The sequence below is a fragment of the Phodopus roborovskii genome, unplaced genomic scaffold (genome assembly GCF_943737965.1).
Source record: "Phodopus roborovskii unplaced genomic scaffold, PHOROB, whole genome shotgun sequence".
Lineage (NCBI taxonomy): Eukaryota > Metazoa > Chordata > Mammalia > Rodentia > Cricetidae > Phodopus > Phodopus roborovskii.
The window spans coordinates 992,366-1,017,636 of record NW_026125665.1 but is presented as its reverse complement, the minus strand read 5'-3'; the positions used below and the strand labels follow the sequence as shown (position 1 = coordinate 1,017,636).

General features: G+C 51.1%; 1 protein-coding gene and 1 pseudogene across 2 annotated transcripts; both read right to left on the bottom strand.

Annotated features, from left to right (window-relative positions):
- Positions 1-15,517: 15,517 nt before the first annotated feature.
- Lsm4 (LSM4 homolog, U6 small nuclear RNA and mRNA degradation associated) lies at positions 15,518-20,640 on the bottom strand. 2 transcript variants are annotated; one of them, XM_051178119.1, is made up of 5 exons: positions 20,617-20,640; positions 17,620-17,661; positions 16,428-16,526; positions 16,174-16,354; positions 15,518-15,924 (listed from the first exon to the last, which is right to left on the bottom strand). In XM_051178119.1, the coding sequence occupies exons 1-5, from the start codon at positions 20,617-20,619 to the stop codon at positions 15,833-15,835; spliced, it is 417 nt and encodes a 138-aa protein (XP_051034076.1). In that variant the 5' UTR covers positions 20,620-20,640; the 3' UTR covers positions 15,518-15,832. The 2 variants fall into 2 exon arrangements, with proteins under 2 accessions (XP_051034076.1, XP_051034075.1); XM_051178118.1 differs by lacking the exon at positions 20,617-20,640 and adding an exon at positions 20,078-20,191.
- Positions 20,641-21,068: 428 nt separating this feature from the next.
- On the bottom strand, positions 21,069-21,497 carry LOC127217215 (40S ribosomal protein S25-like; annotated as a pseudogene).
- Positions 21,498-25,271: the final 3,774 nt, after the last annotated feature.

The window sequence follows — 25,271 nt, the reverse complement described above, 5'->3', positions numbered from 1 at the left end:
GTACTCAGAAATGGCAGCCTCAAAGCTGGGGGCCCTGTCCAACCCATGTCCCTGATTGGGGCTGAAGGGAGGGGTGGGTCCCTGCTTAGGCTGCCAAGGGCGGGGTGGGCCTATTGCACACTGCCCAGCTGACACCCTCAGCAACCCCTGCACACTCTGCTGTCCATCCAGAGTGGGTTCATTCTAGCCTCTACCACACTTAACAAAAGAAATAAAAAATTAGCTTGTGTGTTGGCTTGACAGCCGCCCTGGATGGGGGAGGCTCAGGGACACCTGAGGTGTCAGGCCACAGGTTAACTGAGTGTGAAGTGATCAGTCTCTGGCTTTTTGGGGGCAGGGTATTTAGCCCTGGCTGACCTAGCTCACTCTGTTTATGGACACCAGGCTAGCTCAAAGTCACAGAGATCATCCTGCCTCTGATCCCCAAGGTCTGGGACTAAAGGTGTGCATGCACTGCCTTAAGACTTTTTTTTTCTTTGATTTTCCAGACAGGGTTTATTCTGTAGGTTTGGAGCCTGTCCTGGAATTCACTCTGTAGACTAGGCTGGCCTCAAACTCACAGAGATTCACCTGCCTCTACACCTCCTGAGTGCTGGGATTAAAGGCGTGTGCACCACCGCCGGATGGAGGCTTTAAGACTTAAAGAAAGTCTAGCACTGGGGAGGAAGAGACAGGCAGATCTCTAAGTCCAAGGCCAGCCTGGTCTACAGAGGGAGTCCCAGGACAGCCTGTCTTGAGAAAAAAAAAAAAAAAAAAAAAAAGACTTTAAGGAAAATTATTCCATGTTTGGACTTCATAGAATATTAAACAAAGATCTCATGGGAACCAAGAAGAATTTCTCTGAGGACTGGGCTGAGGCCAGTAGATGGCTTTTAGGACTGAAGGTGGGAGCCAGGACAGATGAGCCATTTAGCTGGTCCAGGCTTCGGGGACCAGAAGGACCTAGAAAGGTCTGGGCCTCTGTTTCTAATTGTGCCCTTGGCTGATGCCACCTGTGGTGGATCTGGGCCGGAGGGGGGAAGGGTCTCTCACAGTAAGGGCTGAGGTCCAGTACACAGGTTCTATATCATCTCTGCACACATCTCTTGGTACCAAAAGGGGTGCCTTGTGAGAAGAGCCCCAGGACAGAGGGAAGGCAGCATGGCCTGGTCAGCATCCGAGTGTGCCTGCATGACTGTCGGAGCCCTGTGGCACAGAGCACAGGTGGGAGTGTGTCAGCATGCACCAGACAACGGGGTTAGCACAAAAAGGGGAGCCCAGGAGGGTAGAAATGACTCCACCCCTCGGCACTCTGGCTTGGCTTGTGGGTGTGAATAGATGCTGCTTCTTGGCATCTCTGTTCTCTTAGTCCTGCAGCATTTCCTGGGTGCTTGTATCGGTGAGTTCACCTCTATTGTATCTGGGATCTGAACCCACGAAAGCCAGGAAAGCTGGCCTACCCTGGCACCATCTGACCAGTTGGTCTGTAGAGGCTTAGTTTTCCTGGTGAGCAGGGCAAGAATGCCAGGTCTACTGGTGAGAGCTGGGTGGGCACTGGTAGACCTGCCTCTGAGAGACCTGATCACTCTCAGAGCTGTCACCTGGTCTCACAGGAGAAACTGAGGCTGTGCAGTACCGCGCGCGCGCGCATGCGTGCATGTGTGTGCCTGTGTGTATGTCTGTGTGTGTCTGTGTGTGTGTCTCTATGTGTGTGTGTGTGTGTATCTGTGTCTGTGTGTCTCTGTGTGTGTGTGTGTGTGTGTAGTATATGTCTGTGTGTGTATGTCTGTGTGTATATGTCTGTGTGTGTGTGTGTGTGTGTGTGTCTGTATATGTATGTGTCTGTGTGTGTCTGTGTGTGTGTGTGTGAATTCCAGGCAATCCAATGACCACTTCTGGTCTCCACAGGCACTGCACATACATAGCACACAGACATGAATGCAAAGTACATAAAATAAAATTTAAAAATAAAAAGTTTCATGAATTCATGTTCAGGGGCTTATGTTGTTGACTCCATCTGGGGGGGGGTGGCCCCCAAGGAGCCTCTAAATAAAGAGCTAGTTAAGAGTTGGTAGAGTCCTAGGGATCCAAGACAGCCTGACAGATCTGCTATATGAACCAGTGGCAAGATTTGGGTGACGACCTCCCTACAAGAACATGCCTCTCACAAAGGATCTCCTTCATCCCTCTCCAGAAGAGGAAACACAAGAAAAAGCGCCTGGTGCAGAGCCCCAATTCCTACGTTATGGCTGTGAAATGCCCAGGATGCTACAAAGTCACCACAGTCTTTAGCCATGCACAAACTGTAGTCTTGTCTGTTGGCTGCTCCACTGTCCTCTGTCAGCCATGGGCAGAAAATCACGGCTGACAGGAGGGTGCTCCTTCAGGAGGAAGCAGCACTGAACAGCACCAGACTCAAGCTGAGTGGGAACCGTCCCAATAAACACATTTTGGATTAAAAAAAAAAAAAAAAAAAAAGACAATGTTCTTCTCTTGGCTGCTGTGCCAGGAGGCCTGTCTGAAAGAGACCTGTACAATTGTGGCTCTGGTGACACCCTCATCAAAATGATGACCCAAGATGCCCCCTCTACCTGGGGAAGAGATTCCCCATTTTGTTCCTGCACCTGTTACTGCTGGAGTCATGCCAGAGGCCACCCACACCCCTCATAGAGCCACTGAGAGCCCTGGACCCTGACAGAGGCCAAAGATGCCTGTCCTAACTCCCTCTCTTAAACAAATGACACTTGGAGAACCTCAGCCCCTGTCATGACAGCCAGGTGCAGGGCCCCAGCTCACATTCATGTGTTAGTCTTCCAGCAGCATTGGGCTCCTGAGCTGGAAACAGGACTCCCATCCACCCTGAATCTCTGACCAATGCAATGCAGCCCCCTTTCCTGAACCACAGCCCATGCAGTCTAATTGTCATTAGCCTTTCCTGATAGTTAGACAGTGAAGGGCATCGTGAGGCTTTGAAATGGTTGGAACACTGCCAGGCAGAGGCAATAGATATCCAGGCTTATGCCCAAAAATAGTTCTCCTGAGGACCCTTGCAAGAACCCTAGTGATGGCTGGCTTTGGCTTTGGTTTTTTCAGTGTTTCACTGTGTTGCCCTTGCAGTCCTAGGACTAGCTCTGTAGACCAGGCTGGCTTCAAACTCAGAGCTCCACCTTCCTCTGTCTCCTGAGTGCTGAGATTAAAGGTGTGGGACACCATGCCTGGCCCCCAAGAGGAAGGCTGGAGAGAGGCTTTGAACATGAGGAAGGCCTCAGGTGTCCTAGGGGTGTTACAAGCACTTTCCCACCAGCCTGGTCCCACAGCCGCATCAGCCCCAAATAACACACAGAGACACTGTATTAGATATAAAGCTGTTGGCCAGTTACTAGCATTTCTTATTGGCTAGCTCTGTCTTAAATATTAACTCATTTCTATCAATCTGTTTCCACGTGATCTTATCAGAGAGAGGACTTATTAGACCTCATATGTCCTACATTTTGACTCCTCTCTACTACATCTCCCAGAATCCTCCTTGTCTCCTAGTCCTGCCTATCTTGCTTTTCTATTGGCTAACAGTGCTTTATCCATTAACCAATAAGAGAAATGTATTTACATAATGACATCTCCCATCATCTCTTTTCTGTCTAAATAAAAAGAAGGGTTATCAAATAAGAACCATAGTTAACAATATTTAGTCCATTAACATTATCAGGTATTAAAGAAAATGTTCTATCATCTGTCCTATCTTTGTTGAGTCTAAAGTCTTATATGTAACTTATCTTTAATCCTAACTAAGGAAGACTATGACCATAAATATCTGTCTTCAACTCCATCAAAGACCACAGAAGGATAATATATAAACTCTAGAAATGGCAGAGACAACTTGCTGCCTGGTAAGTCACCCAAAGTTCTTCTGTATGGCACATAGGCCATAGTGTGTCTGGCAGACTCCTCAGCAAAGCAGGAAACTTTAAACTGTCCACCTGTATTGGCAGTTTATCAGTCACTTTTCTCTGTGTCCTGCAGACTGTCTGGCAGATTCTTCCATGAAGCAGGAACCCTGTAGCAATGTCCATCTTGAATCAGCAGTCACTTTCCTCTGGGTCCTGCATGTCCAGTTTATATAGCATAAAGTTAAATAGTCCAGACAAGAGCAGTATCTTGCTCAAATGGATAGTCTTGCCGTATTGGAAGGAAACTCCATAACGAATTTCTTCGATGTCCATCTTCCTTTCTGACGCAGGTGGTGTTACCAGGAGCAGTTGTGCCTCACTGTTAAGAAAAACCCTAAACCATTTTAAATGTCATATTCTGTAGGTCTTTGAAAGGTTTGAAGAATGCTTATCTAATTGAAATACATCTCTATATATCTATAAAAACCTAACAAACCTAACTATAAGTTTTGACTATTATAGGTAACTATCTATAGTTTGTACTTAAATATACACTACCTTTTTAAATGAGCTATATAAACACAGTACTTAAACAAGAAGAGAAATACACTATCACAAAATTGACCTTAAATTTGTATCAATAAATGAAAATCCATTCCAATACAAAGTATTCGTTTCTATACCATAATCTTCTTTTACCTTTAAAAAGAGATCGGTTGTGATCATTAACCACTTATAACCAACCCCATTTAAATGAAAACAAACATTTATAGACAGTATTTGGGAATTTGGGCGTTATTCTTTTTAAATTGTTTCCTGTTGGTTAGAGATGCTGTAATACCATGAGTATCCTAAGAAGACACAGAAATCCTGGCTGTAGTGGTCTGCAAGGCCATCTTGTCCCAGCTGTTTTGAATGTAGGATCACCTGGGACACTGTTTTAGGGGGTCTTGCTTGATCAAACCATGTTAGTCTGGAAGGAATCTACAACTTTTCATTGTCTGTGAAAACAAAAATAGAAATTCTTTTCCCCAGTAACCTATCCTTAGACTTAAATTTGGAAGTCAAAGCATTTTTAAAATACATAAGTTGGATTAATTTAGCAGAATTTATAATTGAATTTATTTTAGCAGCTGTAGCTCTTTCCTCAGCAAATAAGCAGTTTAAAGACAGCAGTATAGTATACAGTATCCAGACTCTGTGTATTTTCCATTTTTAGGTGGCTTTATTATTCTGTTTCTTTTCCTTTTATCTATTTCATTTTCTGAGAAAGGGTTTCTCTGTAAATTTTTGTCTGTTCTTGAACTCATTCTGTATACCAGGCTGGCCTTGAACTCACAGAGATCTTCTTGGCTCTGCCTCCTGAGTACAGGGATTAAAGGCATATGCCACTGCACCCAGCCATCTTGGAATTAGCTAATGATTAACTAATCCTTTGCTGGTCAGCCCCAGGGAGACATCTCTGAGTCCAATGACTTCTCTGGAGTTAGCACCAGCAACTAGAAGAGGCTACATCAATGCTATTCTAACCAAGCCCAGAAGGTCCAACCTCAGAAGACTGAGAGAGGTAAAGGGGAGTAGATCTGCCAGCACCCTCCGGGATTGGCTGGGACACTTCCAGGGAGGTGCCTGGCAGGGCTGGAGCTGGGCCAGAGCCAGATCAAGACTACCAGCCTTGCTCAGAGATGAGATTGCAATGACCAAGTGCTCGCTGCCACCAAAGCCACCTCAAATAAGGTCCCAGGTCAATTACCAGACCTGGGACAGCAGAGGTGCTACAAGACTCCTGAATATGACATTGGTTTGGCCACTGGGAAACTATGTAGCAGACTACAGCAGCTTAACCCCAGGAGCCCATAACCAGGATGACTGTTGGGGACCAGCCTGTTGGCATCATGGCATATACCAGGACAGAGTATTCTGCATAACTCAACCCATGGGTCCCCTCTCCTACAATCAAGTCATGGCTAACTAGGCTGGTGTCTTTTTCTCCCTTCCTTACTGTGTCCATAATGTACATTTGGTGGCCATGACACCCTTCCCAAATAACTGTATCCCTGACTGCTGTGGCTCTCATGGGTTGGGACCCTGGGAACACTAGAGGACCATGTAAATTTTGACTCCTATGAACAAACTACCCTGACCTGGGGAAGCCAGAAGGAAGACTCGTAACCCTCACTGTCCTCCAAGAAGAGCAATGTTTCTAGACCCTGGAAATGGCCACTGTGGAGAGCTGAGCTACCCTGAGATGGGCCTAGGATGTGAGCTGAAGATGGCCCTGAGCTGCACCCAAGAGAAGCCCTAAAGCTAGGGCCAATAGGAGGCTAGCTACAAGGTGTCAAGGGAAAGGGGACAAATTTATCAAGAAAATATCACATTCCTTGGTTTCCACCTATCCCAAGGACAGTGTTAACTTGGCTTGAAGGGAAAGCTGGTTGTTGGCCCAAAACTGGTTCCTTCAACCCCATGCCAGGTCAGCCACACCCAGCCGGCGACATGCTCAAGCCCTGCTTTCCATGAGCACGAGTATAGTGCCAGCTTCATGGTTGGGTCTTGACCCAAATGTTGGGGTCATGGCACCATCCAGTACATGTCAAAGGCTTGCAGTTTGACTTTGTCACCCAAGACTGGCTACCCTGCCTGTGGGCATTCAAAGCCATGGTCCTCTCAGTGTCATGGATGACAAACTGACTATGAGACACAGATTAGCAAGAGACAATAAACTGGGTGGTAGTGGCACATATCTTTAATCCCAGCACTTGGGAGGCAGAGGCAGGTGCATGTCCGTAAGTTCCAGGCCAGCCTGGTCTACACAGAGGAAACCCTATCTTGGCAAAACTGCATCAGAATTGTGGACGAGATATTTTCCAGTCAGCCAGGCTTAACAGACCTCAGGGTGCCAAGTGTTTTACCCACTCTGGCGATTTCACCCCAGAGGGGAAACACCTTGCAGGTGGCCCTAAACTCCAAATGAACCTTAGAACTTGGGGCCTTTGGATGTGAGTCCTGAACAAACAGAAATACATTGAATTTCCTGGCAGACAGCTTTAGAGTCCCCAAATAACCCTGCAAGGATATGGGCACACATCCACCCCAGTGATAGTGAAAGCAGCTGGTGGGACCCAGAGGCCCCTGGAGTGACACTCTGATGTTAGCCCACTTCGTGTCCCTTCCACTAGGACATTCAGACATCCCTTCATGCCTCAAGGCTCCTCCCACAAAAGAGGGAACCCTTAACTCCAGAGGACTCATCTGACCCCCACATTTAGGTAGGTGCTATCGGAGCACTCTAGGGAGCTCCAAAAGCACCCAAAGCTCAAAGCCTAACCGCACTCCTGTTGGAGCCAGTTTGCTTTGAGGTCAGCACCAGTGCAGACAGCAGCTACTGCATTTCTCACAGCAGCAGCAGTCTGGGGTGTCATGGCCACCAGGAAGATAGATTGGGGAAAAAAGATTAGCATTAGGTATGATTTTAGCTGGAAACAGCTCCAGGCACAACCATTTCCAGGGTCCCAGTGTCTCAGTGCCCTCTTGAAGGAAGGAGCTCAGATCAGTAGACGACTGGCCAGCCACACAGTGGAGAGGAGGCCTGCTGTACATTGTCATAGCTAGAACCCTGACTTCATTTGCCCTTTAGAGGCCCAGCCCAGAGCCCTCCAGAAGTAGCAACTTCCCAGCAAAGAATGTGAATAAAAGGTGTGTGTGTGTGTGTATTGGGGTGTATGTGTGTGGGTGAGTGTGTGGGGTGTGTGGGTGTGGGGGTGTGTGGGTGAGTGTGTGTGTGTGGGTGTGTGTGTGTGTGTGCATGTGTGGGTAGGTGGGTGTGGGGGAAGTGTGAGGGTGTGTGTGTGGGGTGAGTGTGTGTGTGCATGTGTGGGTGGGTGGGTGTGGGGGAAGTGTGGGGGTGTGTGTGGGTGAGTGTGTGTGGGGTGTGTGAGTGTGGGGGTGTGTGGGTGAGTGTGGGTGTGTGTGGGTGTGTGTGTGTGCATGTGTGGGTAGGTGGGTGTGGGGGAAGTGTGAGGGTGTGTGTGTGGGGTGAGTGTGTGTGTCGGGGGAGTGTGAGGGTGTGGGGGTGTGGAGGGAGTGTGAGGGGGTGTGTGGGTGAGTGTGTGTGTGGGGGGGTGGGTGTGTGGGTGTGTGGGTGTGTAGGAATTCTAGTCTTTACTTCGAGGTAGGTGTGATGTGCATGTATATCTGTTTGACCTAATGTGACACACACACATCCTGAAGCTCCTCTGGTGCCCTGGCTGTCAGTGATCGCTGTGAGCCAGTGAGAAGGGTTCAGGTAGAAGGCTGTGGCCATGGCCCTGTGCTGACTCACTGGCCACCACGACAATGCACATCTGCACATAGAAGTGAGGCTTGCCTTGCTCAAATCTTTAAACCACTGTCTGGTGATTTGTGACCTTCAGCTTTAAAAAAAAAAAAAAAATACATACATACATACTTACATGTGAGTGTTTTACCTGCATGCATGCCTGTGCATCGTGTGTGTGTGTGTGTGTGTGTGTGTGTGTGTGTGTGTGGTGTCCTTTGAGGCCAGAAGAGAGTACTGAATTCCCTGGAACTCCAGTTACAAACGGTTATGAACCTCCACGTCAGTGCTGGGAATCGAACCTGGGTTCTCTGAGAGAGCAGCCAGTGCTCTTAACTGCTAAGCTGTCTCTCCCCAAGGGGCCCTTGTCTCTAAAAGATGGACAGATATGTATGGGTGTGTTGGGGTGGGCAGGGACCCTACTCACCTGAGGTGCTTAGCATGTGTGGTCATCTGTTTTTATAGGTCATCTCCGGAGCTGGACATAACCTGGAGGAGGTTTCAGCAAAATTCTGCCCAGGGAGCCAGGCAGTGGTGGCACACACATTTAATCTCAGCACTCAGGAGGCAGAGGCAGGCGGATCTCTGTGAGTTTGAAGTCAGGCTGGTCTACAGAGTGAGTGCCAGGACAGGCTCCAAAGAAACCCTGTCTCGACAAAAGAAAAATCTGCCCAAGGAGTTACTTCTCTCCTTATAACTCTGGCTGAGCTTCTGCTTCCTCTCCTGCCCTTGGCATGCCTGGCTGAAGCTCCCTGGGGGCACGGGCAGAGCAGGGTGCTGGCCATGTCCTGGAGAGCTCAGCCAGTAGCCTTACATCCTGGGAGTAGAGTTAGGTGGTGACACCAATAGCTTGAAAATTACAGCAGAAAGAGAAGCGAGAAACAAAGCTTCCCGGGATTCATAACATTCATTTGTGGATAGATGGTTCCAGAAGGCTGGAGGAAAGGTATTCCTGAGCAAAGGTCACGGGGGTCAGAGCGTGAGGGATGGTATAGATTTCAATGACGGGAGAGGTGACTAATCCTTAGTGTCCACAGAACCTCATCGGCCATGGTGTGAGGTTGATTTTTTGTTTGTTTGTTTGTTTTTCAAGTCTGGATTTCTCTGTGTAGCCCTGGCTATCCTGGAACTCACTCTGTAGACCAGGCTGGCTTCAAACTCACAGAGATCCGCCTGCCTCTGCCTCCCAAGTGCTGGGATTAAAGGTGTGTGCCACCAACACCAGGCAACAGGTTGATTCTTTACCAACCCATAACTTCTCTCATTTCCTCAGTTTCCCCACCAGTGCATTCCCCAGGAAAGGCCTGGGCTCAGCTCTGGCTGTAACCCCATTAATGCCAGCCATGCTGACCTATGATCTGATCACTCAGTCCCTGAGACATATGCCACCTGCCCCAGGAGACTGAGGGCCTGAGCTGGATGCAGTTGAGAAGTTAGACTTCCTGTCGCTGTTGATGCACAAAATCTGCTAAAAATATCTGTGCCCCCTGCCAGGGAGGCAGCTATGACGGTGGCTGGGCTGCAGTGACGATGTTGAGCCAGGGGAGCATCCAGCAGAGCCAGTTACCATGGTGATGCTGACTCAGAGGCAGAGGCAGGTAGCGGCATCAGGTACCCAGCTGCCTGCGTCTGCCTGGCCAGCACTTGGTATCCTGCCCATCACCCACCCTGCAGCCTCTGTTGGGTGCAAGGGTTGCTAATGGTTGTGGGGGCTGGGAGAACACACAAGCTGCAGGACAGACACTGCCATCACAGCAGGAAGATGACACGGGTGGTTTCTAAGGTCCTTGACTGGGGGTCCATGGGGTGCACACAGACTCACCACCCAGCATGTTCCCATCTGTCCTTCTGTCTATCCATCTCTTCATCTCACATTTTGCAGAGCACATTCTGTGCACTAATGTTTGGGCACACGGCAATCACTGAGGATGAGGGTCTGGGCTGGGTCACTCTGACTCATACCTGGAGCTGGCTAAGATAGCACCTGTTCCTCATGTCCCTGTGCCCTTGTTCCCACAGCCACAGCAGCCAAAGCTCATATCCTTCTCCAGCATCTACCCACACAGTAGCCATATCACCGATTCCTACCCCAGGGCCTTTGCATCTCCAGTTTCTCCAAGGACCCTTTCTTCTTCAGCTGGCCTCTGGGGTGACGTTCTTAGCTCCTTCTCCCAACTTCAGAGAATAGAGTTCTAGGAGATGGTGTCTGGCAAGATGAGGCCTAGCACCCTGGGCTACAGAGTGACACTGTCTCCAAACAACAGAATGAAACAAAAGATAAAATCAAAGCCTGGCAGTGTTCAGGAGGTGAAGGCAGGGGCATTTCTGTGAGTTCAAGACCAGCCAGGGCTACATAGAAACCCAGTTGTAACCTGCATGCATGAGGTCCTGAATTTGATCTGTAACACGCTGGGTTACCCCAGTAATGGGGAGGGACAGATGGATCCCCAGAACTTTGGCCAGGTTACCCTATTTAGCAAACCATAGAGCAGTGGGAGACCTTACATCAAGAAAAAGAAGCTAGGTGGGGAGGGGGATATGATTCAGCAGTTAAAGGTGACTGCCACCAAACCTGACAACCTGGGTTCAGTCCCCTGGTATCCACATGGTAGAAGGAGTGAAGGGACTCCTGCAAGCTGTCTTGTGAGCACATACACAGACACCACGCTTGTGCACAGATGTCCGCAGACCACATACATGCACATCGTGCTTGCCCACAGGTGTCCTCTGACCACATATACACACACTATGTTTGCACACAGGTGTTCTCTGACCTCCACACATGCACACTATGCTTGTGGCCAGAAACCCCATAAATAAATAAATGGATAGAGAAATAAACAACTTTTGAAAAACCAAAGAGGATGCCTCCTAACATCATGAACCAGAGACTGCCCTGTGGCTTCAATATGTACATGTGCACAGAGATATTACACAGAAACAAGGCATATCAAGGAATAAGACTCAGTAAACACAAAGCAAGGCGAAACAAACCCTGCACCTGCTAAGAAGCCGGGGTCAGGGAGTCCGGTCCCCTGAACTGGACTGTCTGGGGTGATTCACTCTCCCTCAGGGAGAAGCAGGGGGCAGGGCATTGCCTGACCTGATGGGGCACCTGCTGAGTGGTGGCTGAGGCCTATACCCAGCTGGCTCATGCTGGCCCCAGGGCCTTTGCACGTGCTGCTCTGGCGGGCAGGAGAGCCTGGTTCTGTGCCTGCCTGGATCCCACCACAGAGCGAATCACAGTTTGTCTCTGTGAATTGTCCCCATCTCTACCCCAACCCTGTGTGCCTTTCTTAGGCCTCCAGAAAGATCCAGGGTTTAGCTAGTGAGGACAGACAGGCCCATTTCAGGGATCCTGGGGCTTGCATTGACCCCAGGAGGCTGAGAACTCCAGCCCTCCTGCCTCATTTGGCTCTGAGAGGTCTCTAAGAGCAAGGTCACTGGGTTCAGACAAGCTGCTCCCCCCACCCCACCTCCAGGGGATGACAAGGCTCTGTGGCAGGGAGAGCAGCTGGATGGAGAGGCTGCAGGACACTGGTATTTTTAGGCACTGAACGAAGCTCTTAAGTATGTCCACAGCCCCTCCCAGAGCAGGCTGGGTGACTGTTTTGGAGCCTGGTTCCAGCAGAGGCGGGATGGGATGGAGGGCATGAGTCACTGCCTGGTGGCTCTGGAGGAGGCCGGGCCAAGGGAGGGAGCTTGCTGGATGGGACCTTGTGTGGAAGCTATGGCCTGGTGCTACCCCCAGTGAGGCTCAGGCTAATGGGGCCCCAGTGGGCCACAAGTTGGTCTTCACTGACTCAATAGCTTGTAGAAAGTAAGGTCTGGATGGTATGGCACATGCCTTTATTCCCAGCACTTGGGAAGCAGAGACAGGTGGATCTCTGATCTACAGAGTAAGTTCCAGGACAGCCAAGGGTTAAAAAAAAGAGAGAGAGAAAGAAAAGAAAGGTCTAGATAGCATCAACTCTCCCAAAGATACCACTCCATCCATTTATTGACTACTTAGTGCTTATTTTATACCAGGCTGGCCTTAGGGTGATCACTGCGCTTTGCATTTATTGAGTGCTTGCTGTGCATTTATCATTCCCACCACACAATTATTTAGCACTTGTTGCATACCAGGCAGGTCCTAGGGGTGATGGTCATTGTGCCATACAATTGCAGTAGTTTACCCTCACTGTGCACTTACTGATCACTGGCTGTATACCAAGCTGGCCCTAGGATGATGAGAACACCATGTATATATTTATTGAGCACTTGCTGAAGTGGAGGTACAGTTGTTACACAGCAAGGAAATGGTCCAGGCATCTTACCCAAGGCCTCCAGGCCTGTGTGGCCACAGTTGCTAGGTCAAGAGGCCTTGTTTTGTTGTTTAGTGCAGGGGAGGGAACCCCAGGCCTCCCACAGGCAGAGGGAACCGCACCCTTTCCCAGGGGAGGATTTTATTTTTTGCAAGTGTATCCCTGAGAAGCCCAGCAGCTCCCGCATAGGCGAAGCCCAGAGAAATGGAAGTTTAGGAGAACAGGGCCTCACCACCCTGGTCATCACCAGCTCGTGGCTCCTTGTTTGGCCCTTGAAGCTGAGCCTGGAGGTCACCAGTAAGAGAGGGAAGCCATTGGCAGTGGTGGTGGCAGGGTGTGTGTGTGTGTGTGTGTGTGTGTGTGTTGTTATTTTTCTGGAGACAAGGTCTCCCTGTGTAGCCCAGGCTAGCCTTGCACTCACAGAAATCTACTTGCCTCTAGTGCAGGGATTAAAAGCATGTACCTGTCCAGCCACTGCTGTCTATTGCTGGGCAGTAAACAAGGGTATTCTCTGGGGATAGTCTTGGGAGCCTGGGCAATGCGCTGGCAACACATTCCCATCATCCTGGAGTCTTCATCTCTCCTTCGGTGGTCTCAGGGAGGAGTGGTGTTGGAATTAGCTATGGAGGTAAGCAGGCCTAGAACACAGACAGAAGGACCAGCCCAGCCTGGGTCTCTGTAACTGATGAGGGAAGGTGGCCAAGGAAGAGCCCCTGGTCTGCTGGCAGCAGGCTTGAACCGCCCACTTCTCTCTGGGTCCCATCCTCAGGGATGCCCACAGGCCCTAGCGAAACTGTCCTTGCTCTTTCTTCCTATGGCAGGTGTTTTGGGGGTCTCCACCCTAGCTGAGCTCCAGCATCTCCTCCTCAGCCCAGTTCATGTCTGCTGGCCACAGGACCTTTGCATTTGCCTGGGACACTAACTCTCTAGGTAACTGGTCCTGCAACCCTGTCTTCTATACCCCAAGTGCTAATACTCAGGATCAAATGCAGAGCTTTGTGCACTCTGGGTGTACTAGGACTCTCCATGGCACCTTTGTGTGTGTGTGTGTGTGTGTGTGTGTGTGTAGAGAGAGAGAGAGGGAGAGAGTACTGGTTCTCCTGTTCCACCATGTAGGTCCTGGAAATCAAACTCAAGGTTGTTGGTTGGCGGGAAATACTTCCACCGATCAAGCCATTTCATTGGCTCTCACTTTCCAGTCCTGAATGTCACCTGACCCCTTCCCTGGTGGCCTCTTCAGCTGCCTGGCCTCTTGTCCCAGTTTTCCCTGGGGAAGGGCAGGGCTGCAGGGCAAAGGCTTCACTGTGTTGGCTGGGTGCCAGTCCCTGTATGCTAGGCCAGTCATGGGGTCATTGTGGGATGTCCTTGCTCCCCTTAAGCTGTACTGAGGTCTGCCTATGAGGAATCAGGAGGGTGATGGGGACAACACAGTGGGAAGCCACCTCTCATGGAAGGTTGCCCCTCTGCAGTCCCTGGACCTGGGTGAGTTACCCTGTAGCTGAGGCTCCAGCAACAAAGGGAACCTTAGGCAGAGTCCTGTGGGAGGGGCCACCCACAGGAGAGCAGCTGAGGTCAGGTGGTGGGTGTGAACAACAGCCCAGCAGGCCTGGCTTAGAGAAAGATCTAGAAGCCAGACTTCAGGAACTAGGCCTGGCTTCTGGTTTCCTTTTTTTCTGTGGAGGGACTGAGGCCAGGTTCCTGGAACTCACTGGGAAGAACACAGAAACCTAGTTCACCTAATCCAGGGTACATGACCCAGAATTCAAGGACAGCTAAGGGTGGTGGTGGGACAGGAATGCCAATGAATATAGGGCACAGGGTCTCAGCCAGCAGGAGGCTAAAGGGACAGTAAACTGATGGCCTTGAGGACAGGACCAGGGTATAGCTCATAGCCCTGCATAGTGGCACATGCCTTTAATCCCAGCACTCAGTAGGCAGAGGCATGTTTATCTCTGTTCTAGGCCACCCTGGTCTACATAGCGAGGCCTTGTCTCAACAACAAACCCCACACTAAATTTTCTTATAGTATCTTAGCAGCTAAGGACAGTCTGGAACTCACAGCAATCTTCCTGCCCATGCCATACCGAATGTGAGGACAGGGTGGACCCATTGGCCAAGTAGTTATTCCTGCCATAGTCCTTACTCCTGGGCAGGTTTCAACATGGTGACCAGCCTGCCACAATGTACTCCCTCAGAGCACTGTCTAGGCAGGGTATCACATGGGTCCCACCTGAGGGAGGGGGTGGCCATGTGGTAGATTGCATCAAGACCAGGTTACAATGCCAGGACTACCTTGCATCCTGGCACTCAGGCTCCAGCTGGGAGGGGACACAGGACAGCACAGACCCTCACAGGCACCTGACTTGAATATTTTTTCTGCCCAAAACAGGGTTTCTGTTTATACCTGGGTGTCCTGGAACTCATTCTGTAGACCAGACTGGCCTTGAACTTGCAAAGATTCACCTGCTTCTGCCCCCCCTCCACCCCCCACCCCACCCCCGTGCTGGGATTAAAGGTTTCTCATTACTGTGTGGGCAAATGGGCCCTGAGCACAGCTGTAGGAAAGGGAGACATAGCCCACTTGGTCAGTAAGCACTTGCCAAGTGTTCATGGAACTTCGGATTCCATCCCCAGTAGCCCCTGGCTGGAACTCCATTTCTGGGGATCCAAATATCATCTTCTGGTCTTCGTGGGCACCAGGCATGCATGGAGTACATACACACACACATACCCACACACAGAAAAAAATAAACGTAAGAAAAAAGAAGTTCAACTCGAACATGTTCTGGTCTTCTGTTCTGGGGATGGAGCTTCGCTAGGTGAGCCACTCGCCAGCCCTGATGTCCCCATGCCCCTGCCACAGCTTTCATAGTGCTGCATGCATAGACCTGGCTTTTTGAGTGCCATGTAGCCCAGGCTGGCTTGGAACTCCTATTCCTCCTACTTAATCCTTGTAAGTACAGGACCTGCTCCACTCTCCCCTCTGCTAGCAGGACCAGGAGACAGACAAACAGATACATACACACATGTGCTCGTGGAATTGCTGCACCTGATGGAGGGCAGGGCTGGCTCTCAGTGATGCTTCCTTTATTTTCCTAACAGAACAGGTGGGGGTGGGGTAGGCAGGGGAGGACAGGCCAGCCTGACATGTGCTGAGCCTGTGGCTCCAACATGAAACTCAAAACAAGCCTGGAAGAAGGCAGCCCTTCAAAGAACATCCAGGGCTTCACAGCAGCCTCCGACTTGGAATCTCCCAGAAACTGAGTCAGTAGAAGCCAGGGGCTTCAAGGAGAGGCACCCAGAGGCTAGCCCACCATCCAGAGCTCCACTCAGGCTGTGCCCGTTCACTGCTTGCCTGCTTGCCGCCCTGGCTTCTTCTCTGGTTGACCTCGTCCTGCACCTGGGATGCCACCCCGGCCCCGGCCACCAAAAACACCTGCAGGTGAGAGAAGAGGTAGTGGCTGAGACACCAGCTTCCCTGTGCAGGGGCCACAAATGCTGCTAACACAGAGGCCAAGACAGGCATAGGACTGCAGGAAGACCCCAGGCTGCACGTGGCCTGGGCCCAGGCCAGGATCCCCATGTCCTCATCTTCCCACAGAAATCCACACCCTCATGGGAACTGGACAGGTTACAGAGTGGGGAGGGGGCCCCAGGCGTCCCTCAGACCTCATCTGGGTCCCACCTCGGCCAGCGCCGCCCATGCCGCGGCCTTTCTGCTGCTTCTGCTGCTGTGGCCCCCCTCGCCCACGGCCCTTGGCAGCCTCCTCTCGCACCATGTCGATGATCTCGTCAGGGATGCGCAGGTACTTGATGGTGCTGCCGCGGATATAGCACTCGGGCATTCGCCAGAACTTGTCCCCGTCCTGTGGAGGGACGTGTCATAGACGGCACAGCTCCTGCAGTCCAGCACTGCATCCTCCCAGAGCGGGCACTCACCCTCGATGTACAGATCACCTCTCGAAGGTTGATGTTCATCCAGTTGTCGCAGCTCACCAGGTGCCCATTGTACGTCTCCCCATTCTTCAGCTCCACCAGCTGTAGGAGGCCACGGTCAGCTCGGCTCAGCCTGGCCCAGCCCAGCCCAGCTCAGACACACCTGGCTTCTTGTCCTGCAACTACAGTCTTCTGTGTAACTCCACTTAACCTTTAGGGGCGGGGCGTCACTCACTGGGAAGTGCTATGACGGCCAGGCATGAACAGAAGCAAACTAAAATCCCCTACTAGCTGGGCATGGTAACGCACACCTGTCTTTCCAGGACTCTGGAGGCTGAGGCAGGAGGACAGTAAGGAGACAATGGACAAGCTCAGACTGGTCATCTAAACAAGGAGTATTACACAGCCAAGAAAAGTGGATGAACCTCAAAACTGTGTTGAATGACACAGGCAGACTACATGTTCCTCACTCAGAAATGCCCTCAAGATGCAAAGGCAGGCACGGTGGCCAGGGGATGGGGGCAGAATTCAGGATGAATGCTGAGGGAAATGGAGTCTACTTGTGAAGTTGTACAAACGTTCTACAATGACACAGGTTGAGCTCTGGCTGTGTGAATCTATCTGTAAACACACGTCAGAGGCAACACTCCTCTTACAGTACTGGTGACAGAACCCAAGTTGTACCATGCTGGGCAGTCTTTTGTCTGTGCAGTCACATTCCTGTCCCTTTTCAACAAATTGAGTGTCACATGCTGCCCATACTGGCCTTCAACCCATGGCAATCCTGCTGCAGCCTCCCAGGCCATTGTCATGACAGGTGCTGTGCTAGTCTGTGCTGTGATACTGAGGATGGGACCAAAGTTATGTCAGGTGCACTCAGGCCCAACTTCTCCCTGAAGTTACTTTTTTAAAAAGATTTTTTTTTTTCGGACCTTTTATTCATCTTATTACATCTGTCACTTTGTCTATGTTCAGGGACTTTGAGGGTGGAAGACTGAGGACAATGGGGGGGCAGTTAGTTCCCTCCTTCCATCACTATGTGGGGATTAACCTCACGTCTTTACACTTGGCAACAAGCACCTTTACCCACTGAGCCACCTCTCTAGCCCTTCCAGCATGAATTTCTCCTCTTTGAATTGTAAAGGCCTGGGATGTGGACACATGAAGAGAGGTGGCCCGGAGTGACTGCACTTACCATGGGGTGATTCTGCGCTGTCTTGAGCAGCGACAAGGGAAGCTAGAAGGCAAATATCAATGTGAGTGTTCCCTGATGCAGGGACGGCTGTACAGTCAAAGCGATACACAGTACTCTGCTGTACTCTGTCCCCTCCTGCAAGTGGCAACCACCCAGACTTGCCTGGACCATTTTGGTCATTTCTCCACAACTCGTGCCACCTAAACCACGATGGAGTGCAGCCCTCCAAGTCTACAGGTAGCAATCTAATACGTTATTTAACTGGCTGGACTCCTAGGACAGTCTTACTACACAGTGTAGGTAGGCTCCAGCCTTCTGAACCCCAGGGTTGCACTAGTTAGTGCCTGGGATTTCTCTTCCATGGTGCTGGGGATAAGGCCAACGGTTCTAAATCCAGTGGGGAAGGAGACCCTGAAAACACAAAGGATGCCCTGTCCCTGTGCTTCTAGAAGGGATGGCTTGGTGCTGGGGCTGAGGGCTGGAAAAGGTGACAGAGCAGCTAGTAACACTCTGCCTCCCAGCCCCAGTCCCACAAAACCAACATAAACCAGGTGCGGTACTGTACACTTCTCACTCTTAGTACCAAGAAGGCTGAGGCAAGAGGATCAGTAGTTCAGGATTATCCTCAACTACAGTTGAGGTCAGCCTGGGCTACACAAGACCTGTCTCCAAAACTCCCACAAAAAAACAAAACACAGCAAAGCATGGGGCACACATGCTTAATCCTAGCACTGAGAGGCAGAGGCAGGTGGATCTCTGTGAGCTTCAGGCCAGCCAGGGTTATAGAATGCTCAGGAACCACAGGTTCAGCATGATGACTTTGGGTCATGAGGACTGGGGATCCTGCAGCCCATGGCCCTTCCTGAGAAGAGCTGGAGAGGCCTGGTAGCAGGAAGTGAGGCTGGAGCCCACTTCCTGTAGCAGCTTCCTGGAAGGGTTGGAGGTGGAGGATGAGGTGCAAATGGGTGGTGGGCAGGCGGCTTTGGTGGTCAGTGACAAGGGTGTCCAAAATGCTCCTCAAATAAATAAACAAATATGAGCTACAGCATGGCAGCCTATGGATAAGCTCCAAGGAGACAGGGGCACCATCATTCTTGACTACAGTGTGAAGCCAGCCTGGAACATGAGGACCCTGTCTCAATGAAGGACAAACAGAACAGTCAAATCCCCAAAACAAGGGACAGCAGGGGCTCAGGGCCAACCCTGAAAAACAACAAGGGACATACATGCAGTTCTCCTGGAGCTGGTATGGCCTAGCCCAGGCCAGGAGCTGGCTGCCAGGAAATCATGATGAGGCCCATCCTACTGTTGAACTTTTGTCCCTCCTGCCAGGGCCCCAACCACTGCCCAGGGTGTTCTTCCTCAGACTTTTCTTGCCAAATGCTGCTGATGTCCCCTCCTCTGGCCAGGCCCTAATGGCCACCATTTCCACCCACTGCTCTGTAATTACCGAGTGATTAGCACCTGGCTAGACAAGAGATCAGTGTGGGCGTGGGTTTTGCTGTGGCAAAGAGGGGCAGTAAACACACAGGGGTGGGGACCCTGACAGTGGGGGCCCCTGGCAAAGGTGCCTCCTGTCCAGGCCCACAGGTGAGGAAAATGTGTAGGGGACAGGATGCCACCCTCAGCCACCACCATGAAAGGCTGTGATGGCCCAGGGGGCCATGTGCAGTGAGGGTTCTAGCCTATCGGGAAGAAGTGGAGAAGTAATGAGTCAGTGCCATGGCTGGAAAGGTCATAAGCTCACAGTGAGATGGGTCAAGGTGGGCAGGGTACCTACGACAGCCACTAGCTCTGAGCTCCAGCCCCAGCACCTCCCACTGAAAGAGCTAGTTTCAGCAAAGGAAATCCCTTCTTGGCCATCCTCCAGACCCCGGCCCGGGGGTCCTGTGTAGATGAGATGGGAGGAGGCCCAAAGCCAAGGGCTCTGAGTTCAGGAATGCTCAGTAAGAACACTCCTGTCCCAGACCGACTGAGGAAATCTGGGAGTGTCTTTGTGTGGCTGCTGCAGTGGGTGGCCTGCGCTGGATGCCCCAGGTTGGCAAACCCTTCCAGGAAGGTCAGGGATCAGGGGCTGGGTAGGCACTATGTGGTGGGAATAGGCTGAATGAGTCTTGAGAGTTCAGGATGCAACTAGTGGGGAGTGCTACCCAGCATGTGCGAGGCCCTAGGAGCCTGCACACTAACCACGCATGGTACTCTACCTGCGAACCCAGCACTCTGGAGTGAAGGCAGGTTCAGAAATTCAGTGTCATCCTCACCTACAAAAGGAGTTCAGGGCCTCTGGGCTATGAGTTCCCGCCTCCCCTCCTGAGATGGGTGTGGAGGTGTGTACAAACACTTGACTTCTCCATACTCCAGAAACCGAGGAAGGAGGATCACGAGTTTGAGACTAGCCTGGGCTACATGATGCCCAGTTTCAGAAAACAGAACCAACAAACAAAACCGAACACGCTACCATCAAGAACTGAGGAGATGGATTATGTCTCTCACAACTTGGGCCAACGCGCCCCTCGACAGAGCACACATGAAGACCCGCCCTCCTATTCACCACCATGTTGTCACCTAGGTCTATACAGAAGTCCCAGGACTGGGGAGCCTGAACCAGGGGAAGGCACTTCCTTCCTCCTGACCAGGACATGCTGTGTGTCCCAGGAAGAAATGTCACCCTCTGTGCTGGATTTGCAACAAAAGGCGTGGGCAACTACGGCCAGACACTAGATAAGAGACAAGTCGGCCAAAGGAGCCCACGTGGTGAGGCCTCAGCCCCGCCCACTTCCCGGAAGTGCAGCATTCCTATCAATGACGATAACAAATCCCGGAAGCGATTATTGTCCCTCTTCCGTTCTCAAAAAATGTGTCCATCTCGAGGCAAGTCCCCAATGCCCACGGGCTAGGACCCTGGAGACGTCCCGGTCGCCTCTGGTCTCAGTTTCTCCCACCTCTCAGCAGCCCGAAGTTCCTGAGCACGCTCCCCACCCGTCCCGCGGCCCTCACCATCTTCCTTTGGAGACACTTCCGCCGCTGCACAGCCTCTCGTGCTCCCGCCGGCTGCTCGCTGCGCGCCACTAGCCTGAAGGGACTGACAAAGACTGTGACCAATCAGAGAGGGGCTGAAGGGACATCTACCCAATTGGCGTGGAGTAGGGCGGTGCCTATGGAGCGCGACGGCCGGGCGCACCGTATTCGCACCCTGGGATTGAGGGGGCAGCCGTAAAGTGAGGCAGCCGTAAAGTGAGGCAGCCGTAAAGTGGGGCCGCGGCGCCCCTCGTGCCTGCTCCTGGTGTATGCTGGGAAATGGCGCCTGCGCAGACATGTGCTGCTGGATCTGATGAGGCGCCACACCGTGGGCGAAGCTGGTTAAAATGCGTGAGAAGCTGGAGGGGCCGGGAAAGCTGCTGCTGCCCACCTTCGCGCTCCCGGCCTTCCATCCTCTCGTGATGCGTCTCTTTATCTTTTTTTTTTTTTTAAATAAAGTTTTATTTTTCCAAATGTACAGCTGATTGAACCTGTTTATGCATCTTCACCAGCAGCTGGGGCATCTCCACCCTTTGTGTTTCTGGTGTAAATTACTTGGGCTCTGTGTTTTGAAACCAGCTTGATAACTCCTTTACTAAGTAATTCCTGAAGGGCAGCTCTGGCCAAGGAACCTCGAATCTTCAGTCTCTCAGAGACCACAGTCGGAGTAATAAGCTTATAATTGGGCACTTCCTTACAGAGTTTGTCGTATGTAGCTTTGTCAAACAGGACTAGATTGTTGAGCTTGTCCTGAACTTTGCCTTTGGGCCACTTCTTTTTGGCCTTGCCACCAGACTTATTTACTGGGTCTATGTCTTTCTTGGCCGAATTTCCGGCATCTTTTCATCCTTAGGCGGCATGATGAAGCTCGGAGAGTGGCGACAACCACTGTAGCCACTGTCGAAAAAAAAAAACCAAAAAAACGCGTCTCTTTATCGTTACTAAGCCAAATAGAGTCCTTGAACGCGAATGGCAGGTCGCCTGCTTCACCGGCCACAGTAGGTGGACAGAAACAGCTAGAATTGTGTTTTGAGACAGATGCGCTCGAGGGCCTGATCATGAATTCGCAGCAGTACTGCCTCAGCCGCTTGTACTGAGCATAGTAAAGACGTCTTTTAGACATGTAAAAATAGCTTAGTCAGGAGCCCCACTACACCCAAGGCTGCACCTGGTAACCAGAAACCAGTGACATCACTCAAGATAACCAGACACAGCCCTAGACCCCATGACATCCACTGGACAGTCTGTAAGCAGAGACCAAGAGCAATGTGCTGTTCTTCACACCTGGGCGGCCACCTTGATCTGCCTGCCCTGCAGCTGGAGCATCTCCCCCAGGATCCTGACCCTTCAGCTGAGATACACGGCACATGTGAGCAGCCTTGGAGCTATAGGCTTAGGACCTTAGTTAGGAATGTAGATTGTGGCCCTTGTGTGATGACTCTCAACAAATATATGTATATGTTGCTCAGAACAGTGCTGTTGCTTTTGACTTTTCGAGACGGTTTCTCTGTGTATCCCTTGCCGTCCTGGAACTCAATCAGTAGACAGGCTGGCTGTGAACTCACAGACATCCTCCTGCCTCTTCATCCCAGGAGTCCTGGGATTGTCGCCAGGCCCAGCATCCTGCACATTGCTGTCTTCTTGGGAACCCAGGTTCTCATGCTCGCCAGAGAGGACTTTACACAGGGAGCTATCTCCCCAGCCCTTCTTTTATATTTATTATCTTTGGCTGCTGGGAATGCAAGTGAAGCTTTACCCTGAACTTTCCCGAGCAGGAGAGCTGCTTTACCAAGCTAATGAAAGGCTCTAGTGAAGAATGTCAGTGACGATATTCTCCGGTACCCTACCTCTGACCCATGAGACTCTCTTGGCACCACTACCCAGGGCCCTGTGAGTGATGAGGTCAGTCTGCACCAGGAATGCGTCTCAATGGGAGGGGTGGAAGCTTTGGGCTCCACCCCCACACCGCCAAAAAATAGAGTAAAATAAAATAAAAACCAGTAAATACTGAAGAGGAGAAGTTGAGCACAGTGGTGCAGGATCGTCACCTCAGCACTGGGGAGGTGGAGGACATCCTCGGCTACACACGCAGTTCAAGAATAGCCTGGTCTCCGTGACTCTGTCTCCAATAACAGGTCTTAGGTTATGGATGCCCTGGCAGCCCAGAATCCTGCTCTGAGATGGGGACCAAAGGATTCGTGATGTCACCTCTGTGGGTGAGGATCTGAGGCACCCAGGAAAGGAGCGCCCCACGATGAGGACCTTGTACCCCAACAGCAAGGCTGGTGAATTCCAGCAAAGTTGATGTCAGCCTCCGTGGGGAGCCCTGGCGAGCCCATGCTCGTCAGATTCAGCCTTGAACTCACCTGGTCACGTGGGTGAAGGGACCAGGGCAAAGCTGCGGATGGCTAAAAGGGACAGTGCCTCAGCGTGGCGGAAGAAGTAGGGAGGAAATCGCAGGCTGTGCCACTCTGTTGAACCTTTTCTAGACTTTTCTCTGAGCAATCTTCTTTGTCTCTTCCAAATATTTCCCCATTCTTTCAAGCTTGAAACCTCTGCTTGGGCGCCCCGTGTGGTGCAACTGCATCATTTAAGTTTTGTTAGTTTTGTCCTTGACAACTGGATGAAACTTAGGGCCTCACACATAAGCCAAGCCCAGCCCTTCTCTAAGGGGATTCTAAGCTGTTACTTTACTCCTGAGCTACATCCCCAGCCCCCTCACTAGAGGATTCACGAGCTTTTCACGTTTTCCTTTGGAGAGGTCACAGGGGCGTCCTCTTGACTAGCCAGACCTGGGACCTGTGAGCTTGATCATCAAGGAGAAACCTAATAACAGCCTCAATAAATGCTCCACACACCTTCTTTGCACCTACAGCTCGCAGACAAAATGTGGGGAAGACCTTCAACAGCGGCAGTGCTGAGGCTCCAAGTGTGGCCTGGGCTGCTGCAGCTGAGGCGGTGAGGAGCAAGTGCACTTCTATGTAGCTTCTTCCAAGGGGACAGGGAGGGTTCCAAACTGAGTGGATGATACAATAAAGAATAAACTGGGGCCAGGCGTTGGTGGCACATGACTTTAATCCCAGTACTTGGGAGCCAGAGTTATTCGAAACCACCCTGGTCTACAGAGCAAATTTCAGGACAGCCTCCAAAACCACAGAGAAACACTGTCTCGAGGAAAAAAAAAAAAAAAAAAAAAAAAAAAAAAGATAAGAAATGATGGAGGCATCTTCTTTCTCAATTGGGGTTCCTTTCAGATAACTCTAGTTTGTATGTCAAGTTGACGGAAGACTATTGTACCTGTCATCTCAGCACAAACACAAAGGCAAGAGGACTTCCTTGAGTTTTAGCAAGGATGGGGATTCGGGCAATGGTGGGGCTAGCAGCCATACATGTCCACTGGAGCAATGTTGGCATAACTGTGAGGCTTCTTGAATTCTGCTGCAGTGGAGGACTTGTGTCTGCAGCTGCAAACAGACTCAAGACCTGTGGCTAGGCAGCTCATAGGCCTCAGTGGGGAAGCCACTGATGTTGTCTGGCAAGCAGGATGACCATCAAAGTGCTCCCCCACCATGTTAATGTCCATAGATTAGCCGCTGCCGATGCTTCAGGCAGCTGTGAGCAAACAAGCCTCTTTCACATTGGTATTGGTGATGGCAGAGTCAAAGCTGAGAATGAAAGTCATGGAGGGCACAGCCTTAAACAGGGCATCTGTCCCCTCACCCCACCCCAACTCCCCAGGCTCCAGGAACAACCTGGAAAGAGGGGGTAGAGAATGCCAGAGCCTGAGGGAGTGTGTAGAGCTGTGGGACATGATGGGATCCATGCTGGGGAGGCCAGGGGCCTGACCCTTCCCTGAGGACATGTAGGCAGACCAGGGCTGTGAGGGGCCTTTTCTCCGTGAAGTAGCCTGGGGTAGTCTGCTCCCGTATGCAAGGCTCACTACACCCAATGAATCCCAGGAAAGAGAAAAAGGAAGGTGGCAAGGAGAGAGGGAGGGGGGAGGAGGGGGGAAGGAGGGAGAGGGGAGAGAAACATGACAGTGAAGGGGACAGTTGGCATGAGAGGAGATAGGAAAGGAGGGATGGGGAAGAGAAGGGACATGAGGGAAATTTGTCAGTGTGTGTATGAAAGTGTCCCCATGGAAGCCACTATCTTTCCATGAACACATGGTAACACAGAACACCTGATCCCAGCACACAGGAAAGAGGCATGGTCATTGGCAGAAGTGCCTCAGCATTACCACAGCCAAAAGTAACAAATGAACCAACACTTCCAACAATGCCTGGGTGGGGGGGCACATTCCTGTTATCCAGCCTTTGGAGCAGGGGTAGGGGGGTGGGCAGGGGCACTGCTCTAAGTTTGAGGCTAACCTGGTCTGTATAGCAGAAACACTTCTGAAAACAGAGGGGGAAGGGAGAAAGAAAGGAATAATCAATCGGGAGAAGGAAGTGGCAGCTATGTCTTTAATAACAACACTTGGTGGATCTGTGAGTTGTGAGTTCGAGACCATCCTGATCTACAGACCAAGTTCTGGACCAGGCAGGGCTACATAGTGAGAAGCTATCTCAAAAACAACACAAAATAAAAAATGAACAAAAGGTTGGGGCCTGTGAGTTGGCTGAATAAGTAAAGAC